This window comes from Polypterus senegalus, chromosome 2 (assembly GCF_016835505.1).
Source record: "Polypterus senegalus isolate Bchr_013 chromosome 2, ASM1683550v1, whole genome shotgun sequence".
NCBI lineage: Eukaryota > Metazoa > Chordata > Cladistia > Polypteriformes > Polypteridae > Polypterus > Polypterus senegalus.
Window position 1 is genome coordinate 267,442,397 of NC_053155.1, and position 22,750 is coordinate 267,465,146.

The 22,750-nt window shown below is 34.3% G+C and overlaps 1 protein-coding gene across 3 annotated transcripts in view; it reads right to left on the bottom strand.

The window, feature by feature from the left end:
* Positions 1-22,750, bottom strand: part of LOC120523849 (suppressor of tumorigenicity 14 protein homolog) — a 68,537-nt gene that overhangs the window by 4,853 nt on the left and 40,934 nt on the right. For 2 of the 3 annotated variants that reach the window (XM_039745509.1, XM_039745510.1), the window contains 6 exons: positions 20,721-20,854; positions 17,318-17,422; positions 16,823-16,933; positions 15,562-15,678; positions 9,342-9,461; positions 8,995-9,178 (listed from right to left, as the gene is read on the bottom strand). In XM_039745509.1, the coding sequence (XP_039601443.1) occupies positions 8,995-9,178; positions 9,342-9,461; positions 15,562-15,678; positions 16,823-16,933; positions 17,318-17,422; positions 20,721-20,854 (771 nt within the window). The remainder of the gene's footprint in view (positions 1-8,994; positions 9,179-9,341; positions 9,462-15,561; positions 15,679-16,822; positions 16,934-17,317; positions 17,423-20,720; positions 20,855-22,750) is intronic. The other variant, XM_039745511.1, reaches the window with a different exon arrangement.

The following is a 22,750-nucleotide window of genomic DNA, read 5'->3' on the forward strand; positions in this document are numbered from 1 at the left end:
ATGGCTTTAAAAAGTCTCAAATACTGGAACCATTTTAAAAAAAGGAGAATGACATACATACTTGAATATTTGTATCAAATTCAGTTTTATCTTACTATACTATATAATTTTTTTGTAAATTAAATGAGCATTTGGTTTTAGCCAATAAATATTTTAGGACAAATATTGCAAACTATGAATTATATTGAGCACATTAATTCAAAACTTCAGTATGGAGTTGCTACTTTATTGCCTGAAATGTGTTTTGCTCTTAAATAACCACTAGGTGGGGATAAGAAGCTCAAATATTACACACCAAAATAACTTGAACAAACAATGGTATGCTTTTATTTTTAAGGTTCAATGAATGACTTTAAAGTATTTCAATTAAGATTTTTTTAATTGCTCTTTCTATACTGATACACAATGCTGTAATTACTTACAACACTGAAAAGAGATTAGTAATGATTTCTTGATCCTTGTTCTTGCATCATATGCAAATTTAAACTCATAGCCAGAATTTAAGGTGTAATAAGAAAAAAGAGACAACACAAATCAAAAATTACTGCATGTCCCTTCACACGGTGTATGTAATACTAAATGATTCCTTTTTATATGACTTTCCTTCTGGCATTGTAAAGTGAGGGAAGGCTGTTTTGGGAGGAATGAATGCACTATAGTAAGTATCATTACCTCATGTTAGTACAGGTAGGTGAATAAGGACCACCTTCTTTTATCAGTGGCCTAAGCTAAAAAGAACAACAGCCTCTAGAATTTTGAATGCAGTTCATTTTCTTCTTATACACTGCTATTCCCATTTCGCAATTACTACATAATGTATAAAAATATACACTGATGTAATAGTAGAGTCAATTGAACTTTTCCTAAGATAAAGCAAAATTTCAAGAAATAATGTATATCCTACAAGTAAGCATACTTACAGTTTGATTCATTAGTAACTTTAAACTGGCCTGTTATCAATTTCTAGGCATCTTTTCATCTGTCTGCTGAGACAGGTTACCCAAGCATATTGCCAAGCATTTTTAAGTAGTACAATCTGGCTTCATCAGGATGCAATCTTTAATCATTGAAATAAACATTTTCTCTCTGCCAGCAATACACAAACGGATTTGTAAGATGAAAAGTAGGAGAAAGGAAATGAGAATGTAGGTGAAAAGATTCAAGATATCTGATGAAGAGGAGGCAAGTGAAATACCCTCTTAAATAACTAAGGTATGTGTCATTTAGCTGTGAGCTCTTGACTATTCTACTGGTCGCTTTTAATTTTCTTCTTAAGTGTATATCCATATCTACAGCATTTCATGGAATGAATTGTGTCATGACAGTAGGGCATGTTGCATATCATTACAGTACAATGGCACTGTCACCTCACAAAAAAAAAAAATTAGATGCGAGTAGGCTTTACGCCCTAGGAACCAAGTTACCCAAACTATTCTATAACATTTCAGTAATTAAACGCTCTGATGCTGATCTTTCTGATCATAAAGTAGGTCATTATGATAGCAATTGACAAAAAGAACTCATAATTAATTGCAAAATTCTGGTATTTGAGGGTTCCTTTATAGTGCCTCTTTCTCTTGCATGATTTGGTTCAAAAACTAATCATCACATTGTCATCTCATAACAGGCTTAAGTTTCGAGTTTGCTATTTTTCCGTCCAGCCATTTTAGCTCTAGACAGTCCTCAAGAAGCTATGACACACAGACACACTGATAGACACACACCTATCATCGATATATAGATGTTTACACTATTAGGGGACCCTAAAATGTTGAGATCTCTCGAGAACTGGAGATTGAAATTTTTAATAAATCCAAAGCTGTGAGGACGCAAAGCAAAAATAAAAAAAAAAACAAATGTGACTAGCTTTTCAAAGTGTGAGAGGCGGAGAGAATTCCATTCTTCCATATACTTTTTAAAACTACTTAATCCGATTTAGGCTGAGATGGAGATGGTACCTGTCCCATCAAGGAAAATGGATATTTATTAGTTGTTTGTTTCTGTATATTTTAATATTAAAAGACTTTTAACCTGCTTAAAATAATTAGCTAAATGATTACTTGAACTTTTCATAAAAAAAAATCAGAACCATTGTACTATATTTGTCATATTTGCTGAAAAGCCTGGCTACTCTGTTCTCCCATTGTTACAACATTACTAGTGTTTAAGGCAACAGTCTTCAATTGGCATCAGTTCCTATAAGTTTTTGGTTTTATTTTTAAGTAAAGCAATAATTGGGCTCACGACATATACAGCAAATAATATGTACAATAAATGTAATACTGTACATAAGCTTTCCATTTTAAATAAAGACATGCTTTTATGTTACAAGTAGTACTCTGCGTCTTCGGTTTCCTCCAAAAGTTGAACTTCCAACACATTCTTCAGTTTATATAGTCTTGAGCAACCAAAACAAAATGCCATTTTTAAATACCTTCCTAAGTCTTTATTTATTAATAGTTTATTGAAATTCTCTTGATATAATCAATTATTTACAACAGAATGCTGAAAAATATTTTTTTTGAAATACTAATCCACTTACATATGAAACTACTGTCTGCCTATAATAACTGGCAATAACATTATAGTTCAAATCTTAATCCATCTCCCTTTCTTGATTATACAAAAGCGCTATTTGAAAAATGTGAATTTTTGTTTTTAACTGTCCCCTCCAATTGACTTTGGCTGAATACTTTGGGTCATTATTTTCTTAAATCTTCTCCCTTTTGCCAAAGTCCTGTCAATACGGTGGACAAAACTGTACATTGGATAGCAGTGTAGAAGTACTGTAAATTGTCAGACAATACAAGAAAAAGAAGATCTTGTAAAAGCCTGGTAAGGACTGGTAGAACACCACCAGACCTGAAGTTGGTAATACATGGTTCCAAGTGTAACAGATGAGGCAATGGAGGACTTCTTAAATGAATACAATGCATAAGGGAAGCAGGGGCACGTAAAATGTTAAGAGACATTCTAAGATGGCCCAGAGACTTTCTGTGCATCCCTACCCACAGAAGAGATTAAGGGGATTGTCTAAGCGGTAATCCCTGCCTGTTTTAAAACATGACTCTAGTCAAAACCCAATGGGTTAGAGATGGAATGTGAGCTGATGATAAAGAATGACTAACACAGATGTAACAGAACTAGAAAGCTGGATGATAAGATATATATAAGATATATGGTATAGTAGGAAGGAGTACTGCATTTTGAAGTGAAGAAATAGGCCAGACACCCCACGATCGAGACAGATTAGATAGATTAGATATGATAGATTAGCTATGATAGATAGAGGCCAGTGAGAGAGCTTATACCTTTCATGAATTATTTTTTCCCTTTTTTGTTATGAATAAACTTCAATATTTTAGATTGTTTGAGTTAGAACAGGCATAAAGGTGCTTCTTTCCCAACTACTATTGTTAGTAGGATTTCAAAGCCTATTTACTTGGTGGACCAATGAGGACAGTTTCATCATGGAACCCTCTGTTCTGAAGCATCACGTTTATCCTTAAGAAGGCACAGAAGCTTGGACAGGATATTGTACTGTATGTAACATGTGTAAATTATTAACAGCTGTTCAATGTTTTTTGTTTACATTTTAGAGGACTTTTTCCCTGTTGATTGCAGGGTTCATCAGGAATATGTTCTTGCTCCTACTCTGTTCAAAGTTTACAAGGAGTGGGTGTTGGGCAGGGTTGCGGGTTCCAGCGGCTGTGGGGCATCTGTTGGTGAAGAGAGACTCACTGATCTTGACATTGCTGATGATGCTGTGATTTTCACAGAATCAATGGAAGCTCTGATCGAGGCTCTGGAGAGACCGAGTAAGGAGTCTGAATGTCTAGGCTTGTGAGTGTCCTGGATAAAAACCAAGACCCAGGCCTTTAATGACCTCTTGGGCACAGCTATCGGCAGCGTGTTTGTCTGCAGAGAGAGTGTCGACCTTGTCGAGAGCTTTACTTACCTCAGCAAAGACATTCATGTCTCTGGTGACTCTTCCTATAAAGTCAGTAGACGGATTTGGAGAGTATGGGGGTCATGAGGTCACTGGGAAGGGGTGTGTGGTGCTTTTGATATCTTTGTAAAAGGACGAGGCTCCAGGTCTTTAGAGTCCTGGTGCTTCTTGTTTTGCTACATGGTTGCAAGACATAGACGCCATCCAGTGACCTGAGATGAAGACTGGACTCCTTTGGTACTGTGTCCATTCAAAGAATCCTTGGGTACCATTGGTTTGACTTTGTGTCAAATGAGTGGTTGCTCAACGAGTCCTGAATGAGGCATCTTACTTGTATTGTGAGGGAGCATCAGTTACAGCACTACGGCCATTTGGAGCGATTCCCAGAGGGTGATCTGGTTCACAGGATCCTCACTGTTGAGGATCCGAGCGGGTGGACCAGGCCAAGGGGTCACTCACGTAACATCTGGCTGCAGCAGATAGATGGTCATTTCCAGAGGGTGGGACTGGACCACGTGTCTGCCTGGAGGGTTGAAAACCATGTTCCCAAGCTGTTTTGTTGTGGGGTGGGTGCGTCAAACATTCTGTAGTAGTGCATGCTCCCTAACCTGACTGACCTGAAGGTGAGACAGTGATAATCTCTGCAGCATTGCAAATTCAGGAGTCTGGGTTTAAATTGTGGAGAAATTCACCATCTGTCCTTGGTTTGCACTTTTTCTCTTTGTCTGCATGTACTTTACACCGGATACTTCAACTTTCCTCCCAAATCCTTAAAACATCAACATTTGTTTAATTGATTATTTAAACTGGTGATTAAAACTGGCCCGATATAAGTAGGTGTTAAAATGCATGAGCATGCCCTGCGAAATACTTATACCCTTTCAAGGATGGAGTCTGCCTTAAGTATAATGCAATTAGGACAGGCTCTAGACTATCATGAAGTGAATATATAGGCACAAAAACTAGATGGATGTTTACCTTTTAATAATATGAATTGCTGCATATTAATGAAATCCTTCCTGTGTACTATGTGGTGGCCAAAAGTGATGACCTAACAGCAATGTTACAGAGGTCATAATTGAAAATGGATCTAAAAGCAGACCTTTGTAAGCAAAAGAACTTCAGAGAAGTTAGATTTTGATTTCAAAGCTTTTGTTTGGATCATTCTTACACTTCATTTTTTTTTGGGTTCTGGCATAGAAAGATTTGTGCACAAATCAGATACACCCAACTATGCATTTTTTTCTGAGGAAAAAAACAATAATAAAACATGAAGCATTTTGAAGGCCAATAATAAAACAATAATAAAAAAAGAAGTATTTTGAAGGTAAATTATAAATAAAGATCATAATGGGCCACCTCGCCAACAATATTACATGCATAAACATGATGAACTTGTTTAAGCATGGAACTGATAACAGAATAGAACAATTTACCACTACAGTTTCACAAAGATCTCATATAGCCACTGTTAAGCAAAACACAGCACCCTATAATCACAGAACATATAATTAGCAAATTAGAGTAGTTGACTTTTGTCTTTCTAGGTCTGCAAATGTTAACTATTAAGCCAAAAAGACACAAGCAGAAGGAACCCACCAGTTTGTATTTAGCTAATGGTGGAAGCCAGGTTTGGCAGTTGCCTACTATGTACAAACTTATCAAGACTGCCAAAATGCACCCTACTGACAACAATTAAAGACTATGGATGTGTCCTACTATTTTAAAAATAACTGCAGGAATACAGTAGAAGATCTTACAGAAAATGGAAGATGGCATAATGTCTTTTGCAAATACCCCTTCTAGTTCAGTTAATGGATAATAAATAAAAAGTAACTGAACATTTTTCTATACTTTAATTTTGGATATATATGTAGGTTTTACATAATTTATTACCATTGAAATTCTGACATACTATAGCGAACATCATGCTAGTAAAACTCCCAGCAAAAACAAAAGTCTTTAACAACCTACAAGAAAAATGTTGCCTATAAACCTTCCCTAGTACAGTAATTTTGTTAGACACTCCAACTTCTGGGTGTAAGCGGAGAGAGACGAGCTGTGAGACAGGCTTATCCAGCCAATAGGAGTCTTCTGAAGTTGTAAGGATTGTTAAGGTAGCATATGATGGTAAGAAGGCCACCAGGAGACACAGAGGTGACTAGGGAACATCTCTGGGTACACTGGCAAGTGGGGACCATGCTCTCTAAGTTTTTTCTTGATGGACACTACAGCTAAGAAAAAAATGTTAAGATCTGAAATAAGATTAGTAGATCTCCCCAAGAATAGCAGAAGGCAACATTGGACTTTCACATGATAGGCTCTGAAGACAGACAGCAAGATGAATAAGAGAATATGAGGAGAGAAAAATTACTGTTAGGCAATAGAGCTTGGGGTTTACAAAAGGGCAAACCACTACATCAGTAAAACAGAGTTAGGAACAATATAAAAAATTTGGGTTAGCCCAATGTGACTGCTAAAGTTTCCTCTAATTTTACTATAATTCTAATACTTTGTTTTTCCTCCACACATGAATTTTGATGTGCTGGAAGAATCCCACTGTAATTGTATACAGGTAAATAATATTTTCACTTTTTTGTTATGAATTACAGTCTCAAAAATAGATTTTATAGTTCTAATCCCAGTGGTCTCACTTCACAGTGCCATTCTTCTACAGGTAAGCAGTTCTGGAAAGCATCAGGATAAACAAAGACTCATAGATACAGTATACTATAAGTTTTCTGTTTCTTTACTTTAGACTTCATTGTGCTATAGGTGTTTTTTTATGTTTAGTCATTTGGAATATAATGCTCAATAACTTTTGTCTTCTGACATTTACTGACAAAATAGATATTTTTAAAGACTGGATTTTTACAGTACTTTGAACTTTCAAAACTGGATCTTACAATTACATGCTTCTTTCCTGAAAATCCATGGGGGGTTTCTCTAGCTTTAAATATATTGTTAAGAAGTAGCCCACACAAAGAAAGGACAATGCACCTAGCAGACAACACATAAGATGTATCAAAATGAATTTCAGTTATCTTAAAAGCCAACTGACCTTTTCCGATATCTGAAACTCATTTGAATACTGTATATCTCAAAATACAGTGGTGTGAAAAACTATTTGCCCCCTTCCTGATTTCTTATTCTTTTGCATGTTTGTCACATTTGTACCATAGTACAAATAGGTTTGGATTTTTTTTTTCTCCCTAAATAATAAAAACCATCATTTAAAAACTGCATTTTGTGTTTACTTGTGTTATATTTGACTAATGGTTAAATGTGTTTGATGATCAGAAACATTTTGTGTGACAAACATGCAAAAGAATAAGAAATCAGGAAGGGGCCAATAGTTTTTCACACCACTGTATGTTCCTTTGCATTTTAAGGTTTCTGTAAAAGATTCTAAAATATCTTAATTTTTTAAGATGTATAAAATAAATTTTGCAATATTTCAAATTGACCTTGTAAGCATTTTAACATGTATGAAAAACTATTTCAAGATATCCCAAAATCACTTCCTGTGAAATTTCCTACAGTTTCAATGGGACTTCATACCTATTATAACAAATTTCGAAATGCATTTGAAATATCCTTTAATGATCCAGATGTTATTTTGAGATATCTTGAAATGTGTTTGAGCTATATTTAATTGAAGTTCAGATAACAAAAAAATGACATTTTGATGTTTTGAAATATCTTTAAAAAGACAATGTTATCTTGAATGCACACTGCTCAACAAATTATGGGAACATTTAATCATCACAGTCTAACACCAAGTCAATTAAACTTCAGGGATAACAATCTGTCCAGTTAAGCAGTATAACTAATTGTGAATCAACTTCACCTGCTTTGGTACAAATGAAAGTGACAACAGGAGAGGCAAACAGCAAGACAACCCCCAAAATGGAATGGTTTAGCAGGTGTTGGCCATAGCCAATTGCTCTCTAGTTATCCTTCCTGACCAATTCTTCTCTAGTTTTTCATTTTGCTAGTGTCCTTGTCATCATGGGTTAGCATGAGGTGGTACCTACCACCAATTCGGGTTGCAAAGGTAGGCCAGCTCCTCCAGGATGGCAAATCCGTGCGTGCCTTTGGAAGAAGGTTTACTGTGTCTCCCAGCATAGTCTCAAGGACATGGAGGACATACCAGGAGAGGAGACCACCCAAAAACACAAGGCACATAAAAGATGCTTACACATAAAGAAACTAAATAATCGACAATTTTAACAATAACAATTAACAAAATTGACATAAAAATGGCATTTGAACTCCAGCCAGTGGAGGAACCCTGGCTAACATAAAACATCCGCAAACAACAGTGCCACACCTGAGTTTCCAGGCAACCATAGTAAGAATAATGAGAGAATAGCGAGGGCAATCTCTGACAAAATTGAAAGTAAAACATGACATGTGGGAATCGAACAACCAACTTAACCTTGCATGTAACATTCCTCCGTTAACAGATCACAGTATAGCATTTCGTGGTGTGCCACCTGCCATCCCCGGCCGCCCATAATGTAAATTATAGTATATTCTACTTTGTAGTTATCGCCCAGTTTTCCTGAAAACATGTGCACCCATTTTTGTGGGTTGCCAGAAACAAAGAGTATATACATCCATACATACAAACAGATGTCAGCTCCAGTGCAATTTTGTAGATTACTAGTTGCTTTTCAAATACATGATGTTGTTATGGGGTATGTTAACCAAAAAAGGAACATCTTTGTCTTTAAAATGAATTTACATAAGACAGCTTAACTGTGTTTATTTACCCTCCACTTAGTTAATAATATGACTTCCAGATTGCACCATAGAGACTATCAAGATGTAGAGAATGAATACATGTGGAATCAGTACTTCATGTATACCATTAATTACAGTATACTTAATTTAGTACTGACAACATAGAGTTTGTGTGTTGGTTATCAGTTTAAGTCACCAGTGAAATTAAATCTGAATAATCATGTTGGAGGGGGGCATGGATTTACTGGCATTACATGTTGTTAATGAGTTACTCGAGAGAGTAGGCTTAATGTTACCTGATAGAGTCAGAGTCCTGAAAACAGTGTGCAGCTGACAGTAGCCACTTGCTAGAAATGACTGATGCTCCACAGATATGTCCATATTTTCCCATCTGAAGGCTAACTTGCCAAGGCCACTCTCCAGTGCGAGCATCTTCACCACCAACTATTTTGGTTTTCTTTGAAGGCCTTGTTCCACATCCTGCAGCAATAATTTTTTTACAGATACAGATATTCTACAAAAAACTGCTGTAAAGCAATAACCAGTAGAATTTACTTTTTACATCAATATACAGTATCACACATACTAAGCTTCAACAAAGTGCAATTAAGTTATACGTAAATGCAAAAACCTATTCACTCACCACAGCCTAATTCATCAACTCCATCAGCACAGTCTTTCACACCATCACATTCAGGATTTATTTTGCTAACACATTTCCCATCACGGCATTTGTAAGAAGATGAAGCACACACTTTTTGAACTGTGGAGGTAAGTAGAATAGCATTAGGGTTTTGCAACATGAAATAATTTATAGAAATGTATATATTTTTTAAAAATGTATACGTTGATGTGCAAAGATGCAAACTCTTGGTGTTAAGGTCTGGTTGTAGCCGAGTACTAGAGTGACTCTATTTTTTCCTTGATACTCTTTACTTTGTAGACCTTAACAGAATGTTCCAAATCCAACACTCTTATGTCTCTGTCATGACTGATGTAGTTTAGCACTTCTCCTTTCATGTAAGCTCAGGCAAGACTATTGTAGCAGACAGAAGAAAGTTACACATTTATTTATGTATTACAGATCAAATATACAGTACAATAAAGCAAAAGTGTAAATACCATACAACTTCTTATTACTAAGTTTAATATCTAAGCTAAAATCCCTGATGCTTGCCTACAGAGTAGTAAATTGATCAGCACTTGCATATATGGAGACACTTGTGAAGTCCTATGCTCCTTCTCAACCACTCTAAGTCTTATATTTTGCAAAAGCTAGGTTAATAGGCACTGACGAGCTATGTTGGCCTGAAGGAACTATTCTTGTCAAAACAGCTTTTATGTGTTGAATTCTAATTTACTCTATTCAAGAAAATAACAATTAAAAACACATACTGTATAAGTTTTAAAAACTATGGTACAAATATGTATCAAAGCAACACTACACAAAAAATTCTCTTACCAAAGGGAAAGGAGGTGTAGCCTTATAAATACCTTACTGTTCATCTCTATAGCAGACTGGATTGGGTGGACAACACAAACCTGCTATACATAAGAATTCTTTAGCAAGAACTTTTGAGAAGGCTCAAGTCCTTAAATTTGTGTGACAGGCTGCTAAAGTGTTTTATATCACATTATACAGTAATCCCTCCTCGACCGCGGGGGTTGCGTTCCAGAACCCCCCGCAATAGGTGAAAATCCGCAAAGTAGAAACCATATGTTTGTATGGGTATTTTTATATATTTTAAGCCCTTAGAAACTCTCCCACACTGTTTATAAATATTCTCCGCACAGTTATACAGTAAACCCTCCTTTATCGCGGTTAATCCGCTCCAGACAGATAAATGAATTTCCACAAAGTAGGATTCTTTATTTATAAATGTAATATTTTTGCAGTTAGAGCATAGAAAACCTGTTTACGAACTTCTAATTATGTTTTTTAACATTATTAGAGCCCTCTAGACATGAAATAACACCCTTTAGTCAAAGGTTTAAACTGTGCTCCATGACAAGACAGAGATGACAGTTCTTTCTCACAATTAAAAGAATGTAAACATATCTTCCTCTTCAAAGGAGTGCCGTCAGGAGCAGAGAATGTCAGAGAGAGAGAGAAATGTAAACAATCAAAAATCAATAGCTCTGTTAGGCTTTTAAGTATACGAAGCACCCGCGATAAAGCGGCCGCAATGAAGGGATCAATGTGAAGGTAGTCTTTCAGCATTTTTTACAGGAGCGTTCGTATCTTCTAAGCAAACAGTCTCTGTGCAAACAGTCCCTCTGCTCACACCCCCTCCGTCAGGAGCAGAGAATGTCAGAGAGAGTGAGAGAGACAGAGAAAAGCAAACAATCAAAAATCAATACGGGCTGTTAGAGCTTTGAAGTGTGCGAACACCACGCGGGAAGCATGTCGTGTATCATTGAGGAGTTTTATTTAATACGTAATACGTGCTCTGATTGGGTAGCTTCTCAGCCATCTGCCAATAGCGTCCCTTGTATGAAATCAACTGGGCAAACAAGCTGAGGAGGGACGTACCACAAATTAAAACACCCACTGTCCGCAGAAATCTGCGAACCAGCGAAAAATCTGTGATATATATTTAGATATGCTTACATTTAAAATCCGCGATGGAGTGAAGCCGCGAAAGTCGAAGCACAATATAGCGAGCAATCACTGTAGTTGCTAGTTGCTATGCTTACCATGATGTATACTGTACCACCATTACCAACTGCATCATTCTACAAAAGTGTGCAAAGTAGCACTAATCACAATCGTTTTTTCCCATTGACGATAAAATACTTCACATCATGCTCATCATTATTCTTGCTAATTAAATACACTGACACATAGACACTATCTATTTAGGATAATTACACATTTAATGCACACTGGACATACTGTAGAGTATTTAAAGTTTTGTGCATTGCCCTTATGCATTAGTTTGCACTTTGTGTTAAATGTGACTAGAAATGTAAAATGTCTCTTAAAATCTCTGCCATTTTATGGGTTTATCTTGCAATCTGGAATGACTTTGTCTCTTTGAGCATATGACCTGCATTTAACAGATGTTTAATGATAAGTTTTATCCCTGTTACCTGCTCCTCATTAGCTTACTTCACTTACTAATATCTAATGCTATGTTTATGTCCTATTACTATCATCTCCTGGAATCTACTGGATGTGCCAGTTTGTGAAAGAATTCCTACAGTAACTAAGAGATGATCTTTTCTAACCAAATTCCATGTGGTTCAGTAGTTTTGAAGGTATGTATAAAAGTTGCCTACGTTTCCTTTCAACACTTTTATAATAAAGCATCTCATTTTCAGTTTGACCAAGGTTCATTTACAATATGCACTTTTTATTGACTAATAATGTATACTATTTTCATCACATTCTCTGACAGGTTGATTAAGTTCTTGATGTACAGAATAATGAATGTTATAATAAATGATGTGAGTCACAAGCATTTCATTGTACTACTTTAATGAATAAAAACTAATTTCATGAAGAACAAATTTCAACAATAGTTGGTACATTTTTTCTACTGTGGTAGTGGTGTGTTTTCCTTATGTTTTCATGTGTTTCATTTTCTACCCACATTACAAAGAAGCATGTGTTATATTAAAGCAATGACTCAACACTGTACTTGTGAATGTGTGCTTGTGTGTTGTGTGTGTGGGAGTGCCGTTTGGGGCTAGTTTCTACCTTGTGCCTGCTTTCTGCATCCCTGAAAAGGAGAGAGCCGGTTGAAAAAATTAAGGGTTGGAAGGAGGAACATTTTCTTATTAACTTTAATTGTTCTCTTACTAAGGCAGAATACTTTATTTTGTTTATTCAGAATCCAGATCTCACTGTAGATTAGACTTCATTGAGAGCAAAAATGTTATTAGTCCTGTTGTTAAACAAGGACTATATTGTTTTTTTGTCAGGATTCTTTCTCTTTTTGAGTTAATTAACTATTGCTACATGTGCAGCATTTCAACCACAGAGCTGAAAGAAAAAAATGAAAATTTAAAGTAATAATACAAATGTCTAAATTAAATAATACACATTTTAAAATTTCAGTGTCTGTAGACAGAGGTAATTCTAGGAAGAAAGCTGATGACCGATCTTTCAACTTGTCAGTATATATTTATTTCTCATGTCACCCTTCTATCAAGAAGATATTTTTAGCTTAATTTCTGTTATTTACTTAAGGAAGGTGTTTCTTGTTTACTCTCCTTAATTAAATTAATAACCTTATTACAGTTTACCAAATTAACTTATTTGATTTTGTGAATGTTTTTGTGGCATTGGCTTTCCTGTTTGGCATTAAATCACAACAGAACTTTATTTTTATTGCATCTATCGAGTTAGTCAGTACCACTAGCATTGAGCTGACTCCCCTAAAAGCTTTTCCATTGTAGCACCACCATTGTGCATGCATCAACTGATTCTGTGCTAGACACAAAGTTATTTTACTTTCTTCTTTGAACCCATCATTAGATTCGTTAAGTTTATTTTAGTTTTCTGTACTTTTGACCTTTGTATTTAGTTTTTATTTTTGTGACTTACTTTGACTAGTTTTTTATTTTGAAAGAATCATTTTAGTTTAGTTTTTGTTACAGTTAAGAAAACCATTTGGTAAAGATGAAGAAATTAATTTTGCATTTACAAAATAAAGATATTATGACACATGCAGGTATGCCCGTAAAAGATTCAGAGAGGTTCCTTTTACTTCAGTCATTTATATGGAGAGTTAACTTCTAAAAGTTTACTAAAATGTTTCATTCGTGTATTATATAGTGTCCATCTGTTCAATGAGCAGGCTATTTACTTCAGCAGTTCTGGGCACTTCAATGCCATTTAAAGCCACACAACCTGCTAGCTGTTCAATAAACATCTATGCCAGCACACTTATTCCCTTTTTGTGTATGATATACTGAGGTGACCTCTCAGCAGCTTTCTGCAGAGAAAAAGTTTATTGACCAATATAGTATTTCAATTTCTCTTGCTTGGTATGTGTTTTTACAGCATGCCATAATCCTTAGCCTCTTCAAAGACCTCTTTATAAAACCATGTAAAGAGTTGTTTTTTTCCCTTTGTGTACCATACACCACATTGCCACACTCATTAACTTGGCCTTGCTGTGTGTCAATGTTTAAAATCATGTTTTGTCTAGACACCAGACAACTATAATGCTCATTAGGCCATACAGTGAATTGTCATTTAGTTAAGGACGAATAGTCAACCTCATGTTCACTCTAAGGACCATATTGGTACAAACAAAATTTTTCAGTTACACATCCTGTAAGCATTTTTTAATATTATGCAAAATAATTATCCATTCATATGTAGTAATCTGAAATTTTAATATATTAGAGTACATATTTGAAAATATTTTGTTAAAGTGGCATGTTTATGTTTATATCTCAGGGGTGGTTTGTAAAAACTTGATTGCTATGTATTGATTGTAATAAAATTAATAAATAAAAAAAAAAAAAGTGGCATGTTTATTTAAAATATATGGGAACAAGTGATTCAATTCATTTATTCATCGAGCTGACCAGATTTGATAAATGTTGTTCATTACCCAAAGTTAAAAAAATTTCTTTGCAACTTAACCGCATACCTGGTAAAATGGCATACCACATACAATTAATTTATTAAAACAATACTTTGTTTAAAATTGCTAAAATCACAACTCCAGTGCCTAAAAGAAGAATCACATTATGGACTCCCACAAATCGACTCGCATCTGGCGCAAAGGAGAAATCAAACCTGTCACAAAAAGGTAGTTCTCAAAAACAGAAAAACAATACAAGAAATTGAGAAAAAAAGTGTAATTCCCGTAACAACACAGAGCAAAGACAAGAATATGTTTAGGCGTGTCATAACACAGCCTAAACAGGGTGCTAAGTGTTGAATATAAAAACTATTATTCATGTATTCCACAGAAATAAGCATTTCTTATCTTCACGCAATTACACCTAGCACTTCCTATTTTTTATCTTGCTAAATGCTACCAGGAAGCACCTTTTGCTTCTCACCGAAACACAGAAGCATTAAACACAGCTGTTATAGCTCACCAGCTTTTCATCTGAATCTAAAACTAGTCAAAATCTACTCTAAATATTCAACCATCCTTGTTATTGTGTTAAACTGGTCACTACTGACTGTCTGCCTGCTTCTTTTTCTCAATATGCATTTTATGTAAGGCACTCAAAACATCGTAAAAATAACAGCATTATAATTAGATTTTTAATGCACAAACTAGACTTTTATAATGTAATGAATTTTGTTCATATTCAAAGCAATAACATTTTTAATGTTAGGCAATTGGTTACCCCTATTTTCCCAATACTGATTACCTATTCTAGTCCACATGTGAGTGAAAAAGTGCTTACTTTGAATCCCATAGGATCCCAGTCCTGACACACACCACTAATGCTTCTCTTCATTCACCATCACTCTCATTTGTCATATACAGTATTATTGAGGTGAGGTAAAGTATCATAGTATACAACACTATAAATTTATATTTACCAAGTAATCAGAATAACAATGTGTCATATATAAACAATGGTTAAAACGTTAGCATAAACTGAAGATGGAGTTGGATGCTTTTTTGAATGACTCAACTACCCTGCTTTGAACAGCATAACATAAAAGTGGCTGTAATGAAAACCTACAGTTACTGCAGCCTTCTGGATCTGTTTTGAGGACTCTTGATGAAAATAATTAATTGACATGTCAACTTAATACCATGTTTGGTCTCATACAAAAAAAAATGTCTGCTAGGTTATCTGGTATGCCAAGTTGGATGAAATGTAAAGGTTACTTCAGCAACCTAAGAAAGACTATTAATGAAGCAATGTTCACTTACATGCTCTAGAACAGTTTATTTCATCGCTGCGGTCTTTACAGTCCACTATCCCATCACAAAGGGATGACTGAGGAATACAGATTCCATTTGGGCAGTAGAAGTAACATTCTTCTAAACCTGGAGTGGATAAAAAGATTGGGATGAGATCAACATTTTGTCAAATGGCATGCAGCCACATGTATATGTAAAACTAAAGTGCAAACATTCGGCCTCTTTTCATTAAAATAATATTTTGGTCACATTACTACAACACACACAGTCAAAAAAAGTTACTATTGCAAAGACACTAATTTCAAAATTTGTTATGAGTATATAAAAGTATGTCTCCACTGGTTTTCTGAACTATTTGTTTCTTATTTTGGGTGTCAGTAGTTTTGTTACCCATAGCACATCCAAGTACAAGGCAGGAACAAGTCCTTCATTGGGCTACAGACAAAGAAATGGCACACCTACTCATGTTTGGTATGTGGAAATTTCCCATTTACCTAGCAGAAACTGTTTTGAAATATAGCAGGAAATTGGAGTACCCAGAGAAGAACCACACAAGTGCAAATTCTAAACAGAGGCTAAAAAGAACAAAAACTGAATCAATGCCCTCTGCTATTACATAAACAGTAATAAGTATTTATATTATTATAATTTCATGTGCTTCATGTGAGGCCAAAAAAAATATCCATGTTGAAATGCCTAAATTTAAAAAGGTTAATTTGAGGTGTTGTGTCAACATTTCGACATTTCAAGAATAAAGTGAAAGCTGAGGTATGTCATGTAATACTGTTTTTGGTTGTTTTAGCTTACAAGATAAAATTAACTCCCAAAAGCCATTATTTACGTTAAATTTACTGGATAGCAAAAAGTATTTTAGACAATCACACTTCATATCACCAGTGTGATTTTTTTGATACATTATGTCACTTCTTTGTAGTGACATCATCATACATTATATATAAAAACATGTCCTTGAAAATTAGATGGGAGCATTTCAGCAGGATATTCACTCTTTGTCTTTTTCAAAATACTAACCAACCTGCTGCCTATGGTGGCTATGAAGATAGTGAAAGAGATTGAGCATTTATATAAGCAATGTTGACAAAATTACGCATAAATCATTTAGTGTTCTGTGCCAAACATGATGATGGACAATTATGAGATAGAATAATGGTCGATGCCATTTACACAGAGAAAGCAAGAGAGAATGAATATTTCCTAAAATTATACAAGAAATCCTTTACGTTTACGTTTTGAGTTAACTTTTACTTACTGCAGTCTGTTTCATCACTACTGTCTCCACAATCATTTTTCTCATTGCAAAGTCTAGGATTTGGTCGGCATTGACCATTTCCACAGTCAATTTCCCCTTGTCTACATTTGGCTAAAAAAGAGTGAAATGCGTTACACCAAAGAAAGCTGAACAAATGTGTTCACTATTTTAAAATGTTATTATTGCATCTTATAGCTTATATCTTTTAGTACAAAGTCATTTTTGGCACTATGCTTCAAATCGTGGACTTTGCATTATATTTTTTGATTATCTCATAATTGTGTAATCATATTATGTAAAATAGAAAAAAACTTGAAAATAATTTGTGTACTTTTGAGTGTTGGATATCCTCATTTGTACTTACCTAAGAAAAAGTGAAAAGTAAAATGTTCTAAAGGTGTTAACTTTAAGATATTAATCAGTAAAAGTCAGCAAACTAAGCATAACACATAACCGTGAATTTAGTAAAAAAAAAAAAAATTACAAGACATTTACTGCATTTAATTTCATCACTTCCATCTGAGCAGTCTTTCCAGCCATCACAACGATTCTTCAAAGAGATACATTTGCCATCTTTACATTGGAATTGTTTTGGACAAGCTATTAAACACAAACAAAATAAAAAAGCCATAAATCATTTTTAAGTTTTCTGTGGACCATTCTATAATACATTTTGTACAAAATACCATGGATTTTAAAAGGAACAAGAATGAATATGTGAAAGATTTTAAGAATCTTAATATGAAGAAGTAATAGGCCTATAAAAAGATGATCATAGCTTCCACAGATAACAATATATGGAGACAGTACTCATTTTATAAATACAAACTTTAAGACTAAAACATATGTAATCAAAAAACTCATTCAGAAGGATAAATGCATAGCATTTGTTTCAAAACCATATACTTGGTAGAGGGTGCCATGTCAATTCATTGGTTGGTACTGCTGTCTCTGGGATCCTGGATTCAAATTGTAGATTGGCAGTGTTTGCCGGAGGCTGCACACATCCTCTATTTCCACATAGGTTTTCCCTTGGTACTCCAGTTTCCTCCCACATCCTGAAGAAATAAATTTTTTTCCTTACAATTTATGAGCTTGTATGGGTTAATATGGATGTATGGCTGAGAATGCCCCATGATAAACCTATGCAAAATATATAGGGTTACTTCTTGCCTTCTGCTCAATGGTGCTAGGATAGGCTCCAGTCCCTTGTGACTCTGCATAGGAATATTTTGGATCAGAAAATGAATAAAATGAACACATACTCAGTGAAGAAAATTTCAAAATTTTTAAAATATGCTAAATTAATAACAAGGTCAAATTGTTAACTTTCAAACAAAATTAACCTCATTTATGAAATTACTGTATAGTGCCAAGCGATAACACAATAACTCAATATTAATATGATTATGAAATAATGACTCTGACAGATAAACATTTTGTAATTTGATGCAGCAAATCCAATTGCTGGTAAGCTGCCTTTGTTAAGTGATGTGTTCATCAATGTTCTGACTTTGATAAAATGTATTGTCAATGAATTTAAATGGTTTCCCCCTGCTGTCACCAGTGACAAGTAGGAGTTTGGAGGACTGTCTAATAAAATATACAGTTGTTTTGGCCTTGTGGGTTCAACTATAGGTTGTTCCCAGTTCATCTCCTTCCACGCCTAATTGAGTGATGTCATCTATGATGGAATTAATATTGATTTGTTAATATAAGTGGTCATTAGTATGTACTGTTGAAACAGAATGCATATCTGAGATGTTCATGTGTTAAGAGATATAAAATCCTCACTAATGGCTTTCCAGCTTCAAAGTTTGGTGTCTGTTCATAAGAAAGTCAAAGATCCAATATACATGTAGATTTTCATACAAAATCGTTTACTATGAATGTGTTAAAGAAAATTGCTTTATACGTGGACATCAAATCCACAAAAAATATACTATCATAAATACATTGGTAGTCTAGAAGTTGTACTATATTGTTGAAAGATATATTTACTGCTTCTTCTAATGACATTTAGGAATTGTGAAGAACATAAAGGTAAAGTGCTGGAGGCAGACTGAAGAATGATATACCAGTGCCAGAGGGCTTTAATCAAAAACCCAGGAGATATTTTGGTTTTTGAGAGAAAGGATAAGGACACCTTAAAAATAGAAGGAACACAGCAGTGACAAATTGATGATACTATTTCCTCAGTGAGCTGTTTTATTGTAGAAGGAAAGACATTTTCCATGGTCATCAGCTTCATGACAGTTCTCTTTAATCATAAATATGCTCTGTTACTAAGGAACAGGGAGTGGTCTGGAGACTGAAGAGTCTAAATGGGATGCTTAAATATTGAGATGCAGTAAACAACAACAGATGATGAAATGTATCAACCAAAAACAGACATAATAAATAACATGTGGAAGACTTTTCAAGACAAATGTACACTCACTGGTAGAAAAATTGTCTCTCTATCCTGGTTATTTTTTTCAGAATTGTTTCCCTTAATCCATCCATTGCCCCAAAGTAAAGTTATTACTCACCGTAGTCATATTCCAACATAATCTTACACTCTTTCTCATTAATCTACTTTATACTGTTTTTATTTCTGGTTTAGTTGACTTCAGTTTCCATCATTAACAAATTAATACAATTTTGTGATTTGAGTCTCTGAAATAGTGGCAACAGCATCCAACATAATGCCTTCATATTCATCTAAATCAAGGGTATTCAATCCTGGTCTTGGAAAGTCATAGTTTCTACAGTCTTTCTTTCTGACTATTTTGTTAATTTGACATAAATCATTTTTGTTAACTGAACATCTTGTTTAATAGTTAACTTTGATGTAGGAGTTTTTGCATTAAGTTTTCAAATCAATGTCATACTGATGAACAATGAATTGTTAATATATAACCAAGATATAACTCAAGTTAAAATTAAGAGGTTAACAACATTGTCTGATATAAATCATTCATTTTCGTTAGCAAAATACTAACACAAGTGATTAATGTGTTTTTGAACCTATAAGTAAAAGGAGCTCAAACCAATTTTATTGCTCAATGATTGAAAGATGGAAGTATACACTAAGAAAATGCGATCAAGAGCGGAAGTCTTATGAACTTCAGCAGAGCACTTTCTCCCTCTTTTTCATTTCCAATTGCAGTACTTCTACCTACACTCATAGATAACCAAGTATTCTGCTGTAGTGGAATCAAATGTGCAAGGTAAAATTACATAGTAATTTGTTTAGCAGAAGCTCAAGTAAACCCATTGGCATACCAGTGAATAAAGTATATCTTATATCAAAATATGTTAATGCATTGCAAATGTATCAGTGAATTTGAATCAACTCTACTCTGTAGGTTGTTGTTCTAATCTCTTTTCTAGAGTCTCACTGAGATTGTATCCGGGTGATTACAAGAGGTCACTGCCTGGTTTCAATTTACAACAATCCCCAACCAACAATACAATGTCCTACTTCGGCAAATAGTACTTGGTTACAGTTGTTTACAGCTAATAATTTTAATGATCAAATCAGAATAAATCACATTATATATGAAAACAAGCAATTGTTCTGTGCCTTTTAGAGATTGTTTAGCAAAAAGAAATGACTCTGAACAGCTGTTAGAAAGTAACTACTCAATTACTTTATAGGTTTAAAGTAGTCAACAATCTATTATTAACAAAATCTTAACATTTTTAATATTTTTTTACTAATATACATAGATAGTGAAACTGGCAATGATAGCTCCTAAAAATTAAACAATGCTTTTATATCATTTAAGTAGTACTAGGTGGCTTTTTAGTTAGCCAATAAAAAGTGTCATTTTGCTTGGCTTTTCTCAATCATTTAAGTAAAAAAAAAAAATCTACTTTTCTTCAGATTGACCCAGTCTAAGGGATTACTTACGATCTTCATAACTGAAAGCCCTGTACAAGATGTAAAAACCCCTTCGAGTAATTGATTCATCTGAGTGGAAATGGAGACTAACAGGAGATGAATACACTCTTTTTCGGCTGCTTTCAACTATAGGATTGCAAAGTCTGAAAGGATAAATTAAACAATTATTAAACAAACATACAGCAGTGCACACATTTTATGTAAAGAATCTCTAATGGATTTTCTAAATTAAAGGTTTTGCTATTATGATGCAATGGACGGTATTTCCCAGTGCTAAATGCCACTAATTATATCAGGCAACATGTTATTCATAAAAAATGTTTCTTGATAATTTGCACCAATACAACTTTTATTTTAATTGTAGGAATTAATAACAATTCCAAAAAGTGTTTTGCATTGTCTTCACTACACAGTGTTCCAAAATTCAGTAATTTAACAGTTATTGTCAACATTCTAATATTAAAAAGAACAATATTGAAATACTGCTGTTACTTTAGAATCACTCAAATATAAAAGTATACATTGAGTCCACAGCTACAGACAGAATGAGACAGTTAACAAGAAAGTATGAAAATACTCAAGAAAGGAAAGTAAGGCAAAACTGAAAGTGGAAGCTTGTAGAACCATTGTAGGCAATTTAACATGCAATTGACTACTAAAGAATGATAGTTTGATGAAGAATGAAGAAGAATGCTGAAGAATAATGATCTGACAAATACTTTTGACCATTTCTGCTATTAAGATACAGAGGGTTTGACATGATTGTGCAAATAATGTTCATTTTTTTAATTTATGATTTTTAGTATTATTTTAATTTATTATAATTTCATTTGTTTGTTTTTTAATGCACACCACCATTTTGATATGTTTTTTTCTCATGGGCACTGCTATTTCATGTACCATATTTACTTTTCAAGTACAGCTTCTGGTTGCCACATGACCAATGATAAAATGGCACCCGTGTTATAAGGAACACATTTGCACATTAAATACTCTGTAGCAACATAAAGGAAATAGTTAAAAAAAAACATCGTTTTTAAGGATTCTTTTAATTTGAAATATTGGCCTTTTGGCAATGAAAAAAAAAGATAGACAGATGCCATGGTTTAACTAACTTTACAGCTTTGGGTTGCTATTATGCTACCTGTTTCTAGGCATGTGATGTACCTGTGATATAATGCACCTGTGTTAAAAAGGCCAAGTTCACACATTAAATACTCTGTAGCAACAGAAAGGAAAGACTTTACAAAAAAACATTGTTTTTAAGGATTCTCTCATTCTTCTAATTTGAAATATTATCTTCTAAAGATAGACAGACAGACAGACAATATTTTGTTTGTTCCCAACAGGAAATAAATGTAATAAAATAACTTTAACAAAGTTTTGACTTATATGGAAAAATGCCTGCAGTCACAATATAAATTCAAAGCAGAAGACTCACACTGTGAAGCTCATTGTGAGGTTCACCCCAGCATCCATGTTTAGGTTTAAAACTTATTTAATCAAACTATTTTCTTTACCATCTAGAGAGTCATACCTTTTTAATATTGATGGTAAAACTGAGTATGAGATTGCCATTGCTGGAGTTTTGGTTGACTGGAGAAGCTCTGGACTACAGGACTGCTTTTGTATTCCTGCCAGAGATGTTCCTGTTTCTAGATAACTGCAGCAACTTCAGGTGAGGTGTGTGTCTAAATATGCTGGTTGTGTATGGTGCCTGTGCCTTAAAAGAGGGGCTCGGTCAGGATTGATCAGTAATGCTTATTTTGTCAATTTATTTGGTATTTTTATAGTGATTTAAGTGATGTTATTTCATTGTCATTTGTGTGATTGCTTTCATGGGCACCATCACTTTCAAACTTTGGGTTTAATTTTGCTACATGGTTTCTAGGCATATGATGCACATGCATATGATCCATAATATCATAATGTTTAGGTTATAAAATATAGCTGTATGTATCAAATAGCATTCAAAATGTGTAGCAATATACTGTAATGGAAAGGCTTAGCTGAATAAATGTTTGAGTACTACTCTTCAT